General features: G+C 41.4%; 3 protein-coding genes across 5 annotated transcripts in view; all 3 read right to left on the reverse strand.

Moving 5' to 3' along the window:
- Positions 1 to 2,298: 2,298 nt before the first annotated feature.
- Positions 2,299 to 7,001, reverse strand: larp7 (La ribonucleoprotein 7, transcriptional regulator). Of its 2 annotated transcripts, none has more exons than XM_084344099.1 (13): positions 6,880 to 7,001; positions 6,183 to 6,397; positions 5,974 to 6,074; positions 5,751 to 5,834; positions 5,398 to 5,562; positions 5,198 to 5,297; positions 4,739 to 5,041; positions 4,455 to 4,608; positions 4,192 to 4,337; positions 3,628 to 3,737; positions 3,289 to 3,448; positions 2,929 to 3,020; positions 2,299 to 2,768 (listed from the first exon to the last, which is right to left on the reverse strand). In XM_084344099.1, exons 2-13 carry the CDS (start codon positions 6,382 to 6,384, stop codon positions 2,691 to 2,693), a joined length of 1,695 nt encoding a protein of 564 aa, XP_084200225.1. In that variant the 5' UTR covers positions 6,385 to 6,397; positions 6,880 to 7,001; the 3' UTR covers positions 2,299 to 2,690. The 2 variants fall into 2 exon arrangements, with proteins under 2 accessions (XP_084200225.1, XP_084200224.1); XM_084344098.1 differs by having other exon boundaries at positions 3,610 to 3,737.
- A 1,326-nt stretch (positions 7,002 to 8,327) lies between these two features.
- Positions 8,328 to 11,878, reverse strand: LOC311251261 (protein NLRC3-like; the record flags this gene model as incomplete). The annotated part of the gene is made up of 6 exons (XM_084343638.1): positions 8,328 to 8,640; positions 8,727 to 8,804; positions 9,248 to 9,331; positions 9,445 to 9,528; positions 9,724 to 11,446; positions 11,563 to 11,878. The coding sequence occupies 6 exons, from the start codon at positions 11,876 to 11,878 to the stop codon at positions 8,328 to 8,330; spliced, it is 2,598 nt and encodes an 865-aa protein (XP_084199764.1).
- A 442-nt stretch (positions 11,879 to 12,320) lies between these two features.
- The window catches only part of LOC311251736 (ADAMTS-like protein 1), a 91,059-nt gene continuing 88,614 nt past the window's right edge, over positions 12,321 to 14,765 (reverse strand). For both annotated transcript variants that reach the window (XM_084344368.1, XM_084344369.1), the window contains one exon: positions 12,321 to 14,631. In XM_084344368.1, the coding sequence (XP_084200494.1) occupies positions 14,522 to 14,631 (110 nt within the window). In that variant the 3' untranslated portion in view covers positions 12,321 to 14,521. The remainder of the gene's footprint in view (positions 14,632 to 14,765) is intronic.

Here is a 14,765-nt window from a genome sequence, read left to right on the forward strand (position 1 = left end):
AATATCCATAAAGCTCTCCAGACTTCTTAGTCCGGGGTTCCTCTTTTCCAGCCTTTTTGCATTTTAATGTTCCTCTGTGAAAATACATCTTCACTCCAAATCACTCAGACTGACTGACACAGGAGGTCTCAACGTGGATTTGCATCACATTTTTACCAATTTCCCCCCAATAACCAGGTATTTCTCTCACAATAATGTGATTTATAACAGTTCCACATTCCTAAACTTAAAGTTCATGTCTGGCTTCTCATGTGGGTTGAGTCCATTATGCTAATCAGACATTATATTTTCTCTGGCATGCAATTTGGAGCAGGTTGAACTACATATACTAATGGAAATGTATTTTTCAGCAGGAGGGATGTTGTCAAATGTCACATCCAGTGGAAGAATATGTCCACAAAGGTACTCAGGAATGTACTGCTCGCAGTATGGAAATGCTTTTATTTGCACAGAGGCAAATTTACATAAATTCAGTATTTGGCAGTGACAGCGAGGCTCTGAAGTTTTGTGTTTTGTTCGCATAATCCGCAGGCTCGGAGTGCTTAACTTAAACTCATAATGCTTCGTATAATGAGGGGGGAATTGGAGAGATTTGGAGATGGTGAAGGCTCACAAACACACTGATATCTCCCCCAGAGCTGCAGGACAGATCCTCCTTTTGTGATTCTCATTGGTAGATCGAGTCCTCTGACCTCATCCAAAGAAATATTAATATTCAGAGTTTGAATTTCTTGGATGCTCCTAGGGTTGATAACACACAATAAACTACCCTCTATGGTGCCCCGCTCCATACAGCTGGTGCATTTTCCCTTTCTTTGGCCCCCCTGCCCCCTCAAACATCCTGAGTCCACCACTGTGAGAGAGGATCAGATCAACGGATGAGTGCAAACTACTGTAATGTCCCCAAATATCAATAACACACAAGACTGACATTGTCATCCGCCATAAATATGAAGGAGTCTTTATGAATGTGTATGACTGTTGTCATGAAGTATCATTTATTCAACCTTCTCATATCTATCCAATTTATTTATTCATCATATCATGGTTGTAACCTTTGAATTATATGTTTGAGCTCAAGGTCTCCTCTGATCTCACGCCACACTGCAACAACTGTTGTGTTTAAACTTGATCCAAAGAACTGTTATAATCTGATGTGGCCCTGATGGTCACTCTACACATATTTTTTTAAAGCTTTGGACGCCATCTAGTGGACAAACACTGAAGTGCATTTGATCTTGTGTTTCCAATCATACATAATTTAATATTTGTTTGTGGCAAAATCTCCATCAATACATCCACTGATGAATATTTCACAAGGTCAGTTTCCTTCCCTCTTCAGTGTGTGTGTGCATGTGTGCTTACACCCCTCCCCTCTGTTTTTTTTTTTTTTTTTTTTTTGGACATGACCGCAAGTGACAGATGGAGTTCCCGTTGCAGAATGCATGACGCGACTGCACCTTGCATATTCAGCACATTCAAAACGACAGTAAAAAAATCTTAATCCCGCTCGCTGCCATGTGATTTTAAAAGGGGCCACATTAAGGACTTTGTACCTTCCAAAAATGGCTCCTCCACTTTATGTAACACTGCTACCGGCCTGCTTCAGTCATTTACTGGTGTTTATTTGTAAAGGTTTAGACGGAGACCAGACACCAGAGTGCAACTAGTTACTCTTCACCATTACCTGAGGGGCTTGGATGACACTTTAAGAGGCCCGTCGGATGATTAATTTGACCAACATCACCACACGTGAACCCAAAACAAGCATTAGAAATAAAACTGCAATGAGAGGTTTCAAATTTGATCAGCCCAGGCCAGAGATCCCAGTGAAGTCCCAATATCATGCAGCTCTTCTACCCCTTTTTGCTGTTTCATGAACCATATCCATTATTTGTGATGAGCCATCTTGGGCCCACCAAACCATCAGCTGCATGGTTTCTAACAGAAACTAAGGATTCCTCAAGGAACGCTTTTACTGCCACATATAACCTCAGGTATTTTACATTCACATCAATAAAAGCCATAAATGGAGTTGAGATTATGCAACGGCAGCTATTTTTATACCAGTAAGCATCTCACTGACACTACAAAGCACAACTCATATTGAGTGTTATGTAATCCACTATATTAAAGGCAATTTATATCCAGTTAGACAGTGAAATGTGGTCGGTCCAAACATACTGTACATCCTCAAGTGTATGAGTGGTGTGTTTGCAACTAGGAAAATATTTAGGAGTGAGTATTTGAAGATATTTGCCTATTATTACTGTGAGGAAAAGACATTTTCACAATAAATCCTGGAACTATCAAATAATGACATTTTATTTAAAAAAAACAACAAAAAGGGAAATACCTTCAAGCGGTAAATTTCATGACTTGTCCACATCTTGACTGGGAGAACTTTGAAATCAATCATATTTACATCATAAAAAGAATATTTTTAAAAACTAAAAAGGCTTTCAATTTAAAAAAAAAAAAAAAAAACAGACGCCAAAATGTCTAAATTCATAGCAGCGCTCCATATTATCTCGGGGACTCCAGTGCAAAAGAAAAACATGGGGACATTTCTCACTAGTTTACACTTTACAAGTTTCTATTCAGTTCTCTTCCAGCTGAGTACAAATCAACACCAACTGTCCCCCTTCAGTCAGAGTCCACACAGTTAAACATATGGTTTTCCGCCGCCGTCAGTCTTCTTGGAAGCGGATGTGCTTGTGGGCCTCCTTGGCCCGGGCGATGATGATTTTTTCGGCTTTGGATATGAGCTGAAGTGTGACGAGAGACACGACATTAGATGTGATAGCAAACAACAGCCTCTTGTTTACATTATTGAAAATAGAATAACTGATCAATAATTGATTGTTGTGCACAGTAACATGTATGTATCTGTATTTTTCTAATTAAAAATTTAAAGGGCGAGCTCACCTTCTCCGTGCCCCGCTTCTTTTCCCTTGGACGATTCAGCTTGACTTGGCGGTCTACGAGGATCTTCTGCCAGTACCTTTGCTCGTGGTCACCTTTGAAAGGCATTGAATAAAAATCCAATCATTTTTCAAATTACATTTAACAATTATTTAGCCTTTAGAGTGGTATTTGTAACTGTGAAACCTTCTTTAAAAAAATCACACAAACTAATGGGTCCTGTACCGATAAATTATTTCCATTATCATCAATAATGAAAGTGCCATCTCAGTCATCCACATCCTCCCCTCAGCTGGAGAGCATTAGAGCTGCACACAAGCTACGCACGGACAACTCTGCCTTCAAATAAAAGAAGAATCATACCTGAGAGAATCTCAAGCTTCCAGCTGTGCTCCTTCTGTAGCTCTGCTCGAGCGTCACTGACGACTTTAGCTTCCTCTGGGCTGTGAAAGCGGATGTAACCCTCAGCGTCTCCTTCCAAGATGTCGATGTACACCACCCGTGACACTTTGCACAGAGCATCCTGCACAAAATAATAAACAAACAAGCGCGGTTAAAAAATAGTATGATTATATCCTATAAAGGATCGTGGAAATTAATTAAAAAAATGAATAACAAAAGCAGCTTTTTAAATGATTTGATAATCAAATACAGATGATAATGAGAAAAAGAGTTCTACTGTACTTTGATGAACTTCCTCACTGGTAGCGGCTTGCTGTCTGTAATCTTCATGATGACGCCACTGGTGAACTGCGGGCCGACGGTAGCTGGTTTCTCACTTTTCTTATCCTTTTCCACTAGAGGGGTAATGACTAAAAACATTCAAAACAAACAAACAAAAACAACATTATTGCATTAAACAACACAGAATCTAAACAATCTTTCTAATTTATTCTAACCAACAGCTGTGAGCTCCTCACTGATTTTACTGCATTTAAAATGCAACAGCTCAGCACTGAAATGTTACAGTCGTGGTAAATTTCTGGAAAAGTTTTTAAAAATTTAGACTTCTTTTCCACAAGAACCTGAATTTTTTGCTAAAATTCCAGGACACAAGACTTTCATTGTACTTGGAAACTTGAAGGTGTCAACATCCACACTTGGCTACATACGATACGATTTGTTTCCTGCACTGGGGAATGTCAAAACAGGTTCCCTTGTGACATGAGAGGACAATGAGCTGTTCTTTTCCTTCTCCATATTTTAACAATCTGCTCTGAGCGCCCCTGAACTCAAATTTCTGGGATTGGCGGAGACAAAACTCACTGATTTCTTCTTGAGGAGGAACATTGTCCGTCTCCATTTGACTCTTGTGCTCCATGTGATCAATCTTATTGATGCACTTCTTCAGGGACGTCATACTCCGCTTCTGCAAGGTCATATACTCCTCCTTCAACTGAAGCCACTCCGTCCTTAATGTGAAAGAGGAAGAAAGACATCAGTCATTGTGTTCAACTAATTTTAGTTCCGACGTGGTTTTAAATTACTTCATTCATTCCTGTTGTGACGTGATGAAAAAAGGATCTTACTTTGATAGGACCCGCAGTGGGATGACCTCCTCCCCGATTTTAAGCTTCTCCTTGTGTTTCTTGTTTCTCTTCCTCTTTGCCTTTACTGCTGAATCATCTCTGTTTTCTTTCCCGTCCTCAACACCTCTCTCTGTGTCGCTTTGAGCAGGTGGATCTAAAAAAAAAAAAAAAAAGGGGAATAGCACAGTTAACAAAAGTAGTAGCTCATTGTTTCACTGACAAAAAAAGAGCATTCACTTCTCTCATTTGTGGATTATGGAGAATCAGATACTGTGAGCACTTACTGGTCTCTGTTTCATCGTTCCCCTTTTCTTCACTCTCACTGGTTTTCCTTATTTTAGATGGCACATCACTTTCGGACCCCTCTGCCATATGCGACCGTCGCCTTTTTTTCTCTGACACTTTGCCAGGTGTCTTCTGAGTGGTGGCGACCTCCGGGTCAAACTCCACCGCTGCCGAGCGCTTCCTCTTTTGCTCCGACGGTTCTGCTTCCATCGCCTGCTCATTGGCTTCTTCAGCAGGAGCCTGCACTGTGGCACCTTCCTTCTTTTTCTTCTTCTTTCGTTTTTTCTTTTCCTCTTCTTCACCTGCAGTTGTTCAAGACGCGAGAATTGACACGACAATTCATATTAAGTGCTTTTTTTCTTGATATCTTTACAGCATCAGATTCGTCATGAGTCAGGGATTATTATGTTTATAGGTGATATAGAGAAGCAGGGATTTGAAATAAATGCATTTTGTACCTGATGGTGCATTATCTGGCAGATGAAGGTGCTTCCCGCTTTTTGTCTTGGGGAAAACCCCTGGTTTCCTGGGAGCATCTTCGGGGGGATTGTTCAGCATCTGTCTCAAATATCAACATTTTCAATAAGTTTCCTTCACTGGACATGACCAAATACTCAGATAAATTTAAGGCACCAGTGAAATATTCATCAGTTATCACCTCTATGGCTTTCTGTGCTTCCTGTATTTTCTCAAACTCTACGAAGGCAAAACCCTTGGAGTCATTAGTCGACTTGTATCTGGGGATGCTGACATAAACTACATTCCCGCACTTTGAGAACACTCTCTCTATCCAGCTGTGCGTCACATCCTTGGGCAAAAGTTCCTTGTAGAAAAAGAAAGCGATGGATTATTTTGTGGTTTAAAATTCTTCAATCTGGCAGGAATACAGTGTCAAAATAACCAGCAAACGAGTATGTGAGTCACCCCAACGTGAGGTATAATGAATTCAGTGTTGACTGCAAACTCTGAGAAAAAAATCAAATGAAAATAAGAACATAAAACTCTTTTTACCACATAGACTGTGCGGCTCTCGACGTTAGCTGGCACATCTCCAATTGGATGCTGACGCCTTACTTTATTTCCCTCCAGGTTAACCTGAAACAACATTAGAAGACATTTTTTGACCGCTGCATTCACTTGACATTAGGTTGAAGCCATGTACAACCTCTAGAAATATTCAAATAATTGTTTGATGAATCATATAAAACGATCGACACGATTCACTTCGCAGTACCTCAACTACAGTTGAATTTCTCAGTGCTCTCGCGATCAGCTTGGTGTCAGGTGTCAGCTTCTTCATGCGATTGAAGTCCGCCAGCACAGATATATCAACATCTAAGACGAAGAACACTTTTAGAGCAATATTTATGACAAAATCCGACGTCTTGGTGTCAAAACCTGTATGAATGTAGTGGTGTACTGTTGCCATTGATAGCCCCTTACATCCATCGTCTGAGTCATCGATGAGTTTCCTCAGAAAGCGGTCCTTGTGGAGGTTGACGTCTCCGAACCAGAACTCCACTTGCTTCTTCACGTCGCACAGCAGCTGTTTGACTCGAGACCTCTTCTTCTTTTCCATCTCCTTGCTCTTGCTGCTGGCTTCTGCTGTACCAGCATCACCAGCTCCCCTCTCCGTGTCAATCATCGTGTGGCTGAGACTGCAACACAAGTCAGTAACATGCACACTTACGAATAAGCTTCATAACTGCGTCCACTCACGTTCATTTTCATATAAAGGCCATGTTAGTTGACTGACTCACACTATGTGTGGTGCGTTACAGGGTTATGATTCACACAAGGTCAAATTCACAGTTATTAGCTCAATGAAAGAGCCCTCACGCCATAATCATAGTCAATGGTGAACACGCCCCTTGAACAGTGTCAACAAATAAGTAAGATTAAGATTAGTTAGTAAAAAAATGGTAGCTTCACATTTACCACATATTAAATAAGTTATCAGTGCCTGTTAAGATTAGCAAGCAGTAACGCTAGCAAACAGTTGTTGAAGTTAGTAGGTCAATTCGCGGGTACTGACGTTTTTAAAAATGCTGCAGTCATTTTTTAAAAAAGCCCACTGCATTTCAAAACCCGCCGGTCTTTCACTTAACACTGAACTGCAACAATAATTTAAAAACCTCACCCAATTTGAGACGAGGGGACGGTCCAGTTTGACGCTCAACATGCACAAAAACAACAGAAAACAGTAGCTTGCTGGCTAACTTCATACGAACGGCTTCGGCTCGTCGAGGAAGATGTCGCAGATTGATGTCGTCACACCACGATCGACACAAGCAATTTATACAACTTCCGGTGAATCACTCCAAAATAAAAGTCACAAATGCGTCGTATTCATAAGCGTTTCAACATTTTATTGACAATTGTGCAGAATTTACAATACAGCAGGTCGTATTTTGTAAAAGTGCGTTAAATATTTAAGAACGAAATACAATGCTCCACACGAAGAGGAGATACAATTTACAGATAAAGTGGAAAACACGTCAGCATTACAAAGTAGCTCAGTAAAAAAAAAACATTTTAAATAGGTAATTATTAAATAAACTGGTAGTAAACCTGGTCAATATGTAAATTAATGTCTGGTCAAACATAGTTATAGTTTTACAGTTTCACATGACGTGGGTAGTACTTTTATTTGGAAGAGAAAAACACCACATCCGGGCTCTCAGCCAGTTTGTAGTTTTATTATCTTTTTCCAGTAACGTTAGGCATTTCTTTTTTTTTCTTTTTATAGGTTTTTCTTTTTCAGATTATTCTTTTGTCTTGATATCTGTGTGTTTGGGGAAGTGGAAGAGAGGGAACTGATCCTCATAATAACAGATTTACCTCGACTGTTTGCAAAGAAAAGAAAGTAACGTACGATAACTTATTTCACTTTCACTGACTGATAAACTATCATACATAGGAGGATTGAGGAGACTTTTTTTTCCTTACATGTTGCACTTCTATGTGCCATCTGGCCGGTTAGCTCAGTTGGTTAGAGCGTGGTGCTAATAACGCCAAGGTCGCGGGTTCGATCCCCGTACGGGCCAGCGATTACATTTTTTTGTGTAGATGCAGTTGATAATGATTCAACAAGACATCACTGTCTTCCCCACGCTACTTACCATGGACTGCCACTTGCGACAGATGCTTTCATCAGCTGTATTGATGTTTCCTAAAATGTAAGCCTATTTTAGATGCACAATTAACATGTACATAGGCAAGAAGAAATCTTATTGTTGATTTTGTTTGGTTTTGCTTCTTTTAACAACATTTCTATTGAAATTTACCTTCCCCCCCCCCCAAAAAACATACATAATCAATACAAACAGCATCACACATAAATAAAAATAAATTAATAGCAATAATAATGTTAACAACACCTAAAATAACAGTATCAAAACTATGACATACTAACAGGATGATGAATGCAGTATATTATTCCCCTACATAATGTGAAGTGAAGGGTGAAAGCTCTTTAAGCCACAAAGATACACTTTTGTGGGCAGTTTGTTCCACACAAAGCATCCAACAGACGTTTGACCCATATTTTATAGCTTATAACTTGAGGCTGGTGTAGATCTCTGTCTGTCAGGGGTCCAAAATGCTCTCAAACTTTTTGAGCTTCTTGCACATGTCGTCCTCGGTGCAGCACTCGATCCTGCTGGTGATGAGCTGCGATAGCTTCTTGTAGAAGGTCTTTGCCCACTGGGCTTCTAGGCAGTGGACGGATACGTTGCACACTTTGTGGAGTACCATCACCAACTTCTCATTGCTGCTGACCTTACACCTTCTGAAGACCCAGGCCCCCCACTCTTCCCACGTGTTGTCATCTGTGAAGTTCACAGTTATGCTTTCTTTGGTGCACATGGACTCTGTGTCAGTCAGGTCATTCCAGATGGCGCTGTGTGAACAGAGAGTCAACAGAAGAAAAATTAAATCGTTGAAATATGGATTACAATTACTTATTAAAAAGAGTATTTTACTCACACAACTTTTGTCAGAGGATCTGGGGTCAAGTCAGTGAGGGACAGCAAACCACTCTGGGTCACTCGGTTCCCCTCCATCCTGTGAGAGCACACAGCACTGTAACGTCCTGAACAGTTTTAAACCTTCAAGTATGAAAATATATTCAGCATCTCTATCCCCTGAATTGTTGATAGAGGGGCCTGGCTCTATCCCCGAGCTGTACTTGCTGCTCAATTATTAAAATCTTTTAAATTCAGATTCTAGTGCCCCAATTTGTGCCTGCAGAACAGAATTTGTTTCATCCATAGGGTAAGGCTACTGCACTTTTTTAGCTTGGTTACCCAGAGGAGTGTTTGTGTTTAAGAGATGTCTTTGACGCCAACACTGATGTTTCTTCTCATCCTGTTGCAAATTTTAGTCTTAGATATTGCACCGTGACTTGATCTGTGATCTGTGATTCAGACCGATAATGTGCATGGAAAGACCTCCATTTCCTCATAATGTATGAGGTGACTCAAGCACCACAATAACACATGTCTTACCACAACTGTTGAAGATTTGGTTTCTTCCGTATGGCATTAGTAAGAGCCAGCAGTTCATTGTCACCAATGTTTGTCCATCCAAGTCTAAAATGAGGAACAGAAAGTATGAAATGAATTCCCTCAAATGATTGGTGATCGTACTTTTGACATCTTCTTAGTAGTGGTAATCTTTTTGATACGTACAAAAAAAATCTTACCCGAGGTAGGCTATACTTTCTGACTCTTGCAGCACATCAGCAATGACCTGAACTGCGTCCACATCGAGGTTGTTTTCTCCGAGCCTTCAAAATGAAACAGTGGAGTTATAGCATGACTCACATTACTTACTCACATCCTCAACCTGATGGTGCTGTGACACATGCATCGAACTGTAAAGGTTAGGATAAATAACCTTACAAACCAAAGATAGAGCAAAGAAAACTGATAGATACTTTGCAAAATGACATGATGTAAACCTGATTTGACCTAAAACTCACCAAAGACTCTCACATCTGAGCAGCAGGGGCTGAATATCTCTAAGTGCCTCGTAGCTTACTCCTGTCCCTGTCAGATCCAGCTCTGATATTTTGCCCTTTGTGAGGTCTAGGAAGTATTTGATGGTGTTGTAATCCATTTGGGAGAGTGTTTCATCGCTAACATTAACTCGCAGTGTCTCCGGTTGTACAGCAAGTGCCAAAGAGGGGTCCTGTTGCTCAAACAGGCAGTGTAAGTGGTTTAAGATATGGGCCCCATTTTCACAGAGCATTGTAAGTTCGCCGATGAGCTTCTGGCGATAGGTGTCTACTTTTTCTTCATGGCAACGCAGCCCTACCTGCCTCGATAGAAGATGAGCATTGCGCTCTGAAAGGATTCCAGACAGGAAACGGTTGAAAAGGTCCAAATGTCCGTAGTTGGACCCCTCCCCTGGACTTGCGCTGTGCTGAAGCGCATCAGGTAAAGGGTGATTCGTTACTGCACAATAAACTGCAGCAAAGAACTCTTGAACAGTAAGGTGCGCAAAGGAGTAGACCTCTTCAACGCAGCCGGGCTCTTGTGCCACCGTCTTGTCGAGGAAGGTGCTCACGAGGCTGCATCCCTCTAATGCTGCCACATCTGGGTCGCTGCTGTAGAACAGTGTTTGATGCTCCATCAGCTTCTGGAAGGCGAGTCGGCCCAGCTTCAGAACAACATCGGACAGCTGCTGGACAGCCGGTGCTTTTTGCTCTTGAAGAAGTGTTTCGGCTCTTGCTTGAGTGTGAGAGCGAAGCAAGGCCACCAGATACTGCACGTAAATATCCGTCATGGTCTTGGGGCTCTCTCCACAGAGGTCTTTGCTTTCTTTCAGGATGCAGCACACAATGTAGCAGAATGCAGGTATGTAGCAGAGTGTCAGCATTAATTCATTCTCCGATACGACAGCGAACATGCGCCCAGCGAGGGCTCCGTCTTGGAAGTAGCGTAAGAAGAAGTCTTGAACTTCAGTCAAGGAGAAGCCAGCGATGAGCACAAAGCGGTCGATGCAGCCAACAGGGATGTGGTTGATAGCCGCAGGCCGACTCGTGAGCATGACAGAAGCGTTGGGCAGCAGTTCGCCCTGCATCAGACTCCCAAAGACCTCCACCACCTCTGCGTCTTCATCCGGCTCAGACACGAATACGTCTACGTCACAGCTCCTGTAGTGTCTGAACTCGTCGAAGCCGTCCAAGATGATCAGCAGTTTGTCGTCATTCGCTAAAATATTGTCCAGCTCCTTAGCCAGGTGCCTGTTTTTACGCAAGACCAGCTCCCGGAGGTTTGTAGGCTTGTCGATCAGATTCAAGTCCCTGAAGGTCATGTGGATGATGAAGTCAAATGCAAGATTGTCCCGGTTTCCCCCGAAATCAAACAGCATCTTCTGCACCAGGATGGTTTTGCCGATACCGGCCACCCCTGTCACCAGAACTTTCTTGACTGGACGGTTTCCACTTGTGCTTGAAAAGAGTTCAGCTGGTGCAATTTTCCTGTGGACCACCGACTTCTGCTGAAAAGACAGTCGGTTTTGTCCAAATGTCAGAATCTCATGTCTTTTTACCTCCAGGGCCTGGTGTCCGTCGACCAACAACAGATTGACATAATGTTCGGAAAAAAGGATTTTCTCTCCGTGACGAGTGTTGTAGAAGAGCATGCCTTCACTTCGGCGCCGGAGGACGTCCCTGTGCTTTTGTTTGACTTTGTTATACTCTGCAAAAGATAAGATTAGTTCAATCATTTCAATTAGCCTCATGTCATTTCAAGTGTTTAACTCACATCGTCATTCCAAATATCTTTACAACATCTTTGTGGTTTGGATTGCATACCTTTGGACTGACGCTGATCTTCATCACCACCTCCACCTCCCCGAATTTGCGTCTGTGCTTCTTGTTGACTGCTGACTGAAAGAAAAGTCTGAGCTGCTTCCTCGCCTTTACACTCCAAGATATCCAACACCTTCCTTACTCTTGCCCGGGGCCCCAACTGACACAACACCTCCTCGCGGTCATCCCGAGTGAACAGGTCCCGACTTACTAAGATTTCCAGCAGAGAGTCGATCCTCCCTTCCAGCTCGTCCACGAGGGAAGCTCGCAGCACCCTGATTGCTGTCAAACAAGAATTACAACAGTCCTTTTCCACCATAACTGGTCTGAAGTAATCAGCACAAATCAGATAAAGTACAGTTATAAACAGCTGTTTATAACAACAGCCGTTGGTGCCAGTTTGAATCGTAGTATCTCAATGTCGTAAAGTGAATTTCCTCTCATATTTTGAGGGCTCCTGTGTGTGCCTGTCCTGAGCAGAAAGTGTGCACAGCACACAGTGAATAAAGAAAGAGGAAGCACCTTCCCCTTGAACAAAACTGGTTGAGTCACAGCTGTCTGTCGTCTGGTTCATAACAGAACCTCCCATCACAGTATCTTTTATACTGTCCAAGTTGAAATTCATGGATTAGTGTAATGGTTTGGCAGAAATTGTACCAAGTTTGAGCACTTTGATGAGAAAATGTAATTAAAAAATAAAATAAAATCATAACAAAAGAGAAAACCACAACAAACAGATTATAAAAGGAATGTATTTTGATTTTATTTAATGATTAACCAGGCATGAGCAGAGAGCAACACATCAAGTCACCAGCAGAGGGTCCCCATTGCATGCACATCAAATAACCAAATAAACCTGTAGGGAAATGAATACTTAAAAACCCACCACTGTATTTATTTACAAAACTATGCACAAGAACACACATGAAAATAAATAGTTAAAAGGACAAAACAAATATCTACATAACTTAAGAGCATAAGTAATATGTTAATTGTTTTCCTCTCATGAAATCAAATCATCACAACTTAATGAAAAGCCAAGTAGTCTCCTGCTTTAGGCACGTATACTGCATGTTGCACTTGATGATGACGTATTGTGAAACCTAGGACAATCTCAAAAAAGTGCAAACCCTGTCTATCTGGCACAGAAATGTGAATATTGTACTGTAATGATGATCTAAACCAATATCCAAATATAACACAGAGGTCATACTTACATATTTTAAGTTCAACTAAAGCCTGGCTCACACTACAGGAGTTTTAATAAGCGAGTCTCATTTCCATGTTGTCAAATATAGACTTAATGCGTCTGTGTTTGACGACCTGGGAATGAGACTCAATAATCAACTACCTTACACATTGCACCTTAAACACAGAATCTGTGAATCCCTTATAAATACCAGACAGTCTGGACTGAACGTCAGCACACACCACATTTCCCTACAATTTGGGAAAAACTCCAGTGGTCTGAGTCTGGCTTAACACTGCAATCTGTCCAAGGAAGAAGATTTACATAAGAACTGTCAAATGAAAAGTCTGCCGTCGTCCTAAAATGTCACATTAAAAAGAAAAACATTTTTGGCGGACAGGATGAACTGAGCTTTATTAGCTCAGCGAGGAACTATCGTGCTCACCTCACGTTTAAACGTGCCGTAGCGTCACAAAGTGGTTAAAGGGACATTTGAACAAATATCTTTCTAAGAGATACCAAAATCACGAAACATAAACAATGTAACTTTACAAAAAAACTCCACAAGCCATGTTCTCAACAAAGACTTGGATGAGTTGAGTGCAAAATAAGTGTCTCATTTCAATAATTGACTTGCTTCAGTCATACACCTCCATAGTGCAACCCATGCGAGATACGTCTTCATCTTCAGCCAAGAAGCCACTTTAAAGGTGCACTACGTAAGTTATGGGGAAGACATTTTAATCAGAAAACAGTCATAATATCAGTCATTGACTGACTGATATTAAATAGTTTGAATTTCTTCTCCAAAACTACATAGTGACCCTTTAAACGCCTGCGATCCTGATTCATTTTCTTTTGAAATGACTTGACCAATCATTGCGGTCAACATGTGCTAAATGACCCAAAATGACAGCACAGATGATGATTTATTTCCCAGGTGGCTGATACCAAATGTGTATCATTTATCAAATATTAGGCCTTTTGTCATGTAACCCACTTATGTACAGCATTATGCTGTATTTCAGTTTATCCATATCTCATTAATAAAAGCTTATTTAGCATCAACACTATTTATCAGCATTGTTTTGGAGACCATTGCAATAAAGGCAAACACACAACTATCCAGTGGTTATCAAAGGTCGGGGGTTTACCCAGAAATCCCTGGGTATGAAGTCAATCATTTAGTATATTAATTGCATCATTGTGTATTGTAAGATAAGCTGCATGATATTATGCACCCTGTTTTGCACATGATGGTGCTAAAAGAGAAAATGATGTTGCAGCACTATTGTTCCACTTTTTTAAGGAAACCCCTGAAACCACACCAGATACCGTCAACGTGGAGGTTGTTATTCACCAGTGTAACGTTTCTGTATGAGTTCCCCTTTATGAAACAAGGCAGTGACTACGAGTTTCTATTGTTCACCACAGAAACAAGTCTTACTTGTATCCTGCTTTTACATGATTTAGGAAAGCTGTTGAAGTGAACTCCAGATTTAGGAAAAAAAGAAGTAAAACTGAAACCTTCATTTACAGACACGAAACTCCTCTCAAAACTTTCAAACCCAAACCCACACGTGATATCTTTAAGGAGAGTTGATCACAGCCACAAACGTTCCTCCACACTCAGGTATCCCCATCCAAGACTGATCACTGGAGACAGGTGTGAGTGTAAGGATGGGGCGTAGAGCTTTCAAGTCTCTGCTGGCTGTCGGAGGATCTTCCCTGACCTATCCAGCTTGTTAACTGCCCTCGACTCGCGTCCCGGCCTCAGGTGTTTCGGCAGGAATGACAGCAGCGGCTCTTGAACTGGGGCAGCGGACAGAGCTCCAGCTGTCGAACCTTCTCACAGTACCTCGTGCTGTCTTGACACTCTCCTGCTGCAATACAGAGTTAACAATTTACTATGCATACTCACTTTAAACCTAAACACCTCATTCCCCAAGATAGAGCAGCAAAAGGGTTTTCTTTTTTTACATTTACATAAACAGCTTCATCAACATACCAAGTGCAG

Source organism: Pagrus pagrus (assembly GCF_965226575.1).
Source record: "Pagrus pagrus genome assembly, chromosome: 22".
NCBI classification, from domain to species: Eukaryota; Metazoa; Chordata; class Actinopteri; order Spariformes; family Sparidae; genus Pagrus; species Pagrus pagrus.

What these genes read in the sequence shown, in the direction of transcription:
- larp7 (XM_084344098.1), bottom strand. Translation starts at nt 6,384, where the DNA reads ATGATTGACACGGAGAGGGGAGCTGGTGATGCTGGTACAGCAGAAGCC. An exon ending in TCCTCCTCAAGAAGAAATCA is followed by an intron (nt 3,738 to 4,191) that starts GTGAGTTTTGTC and finishes GAATGTTTTTAG; the next exon opens with TCATTACCCCTCTAGTGGAA. An exon ending in GAAGCTTGAGATTCTCTCAG is followed by an intron (nt 3,021 to 3,288) that starts GTATGATTCTTC and finishes TGCCTTTCAAAG; the next exon opens with GTGACCACGAGCAAAGGTAC.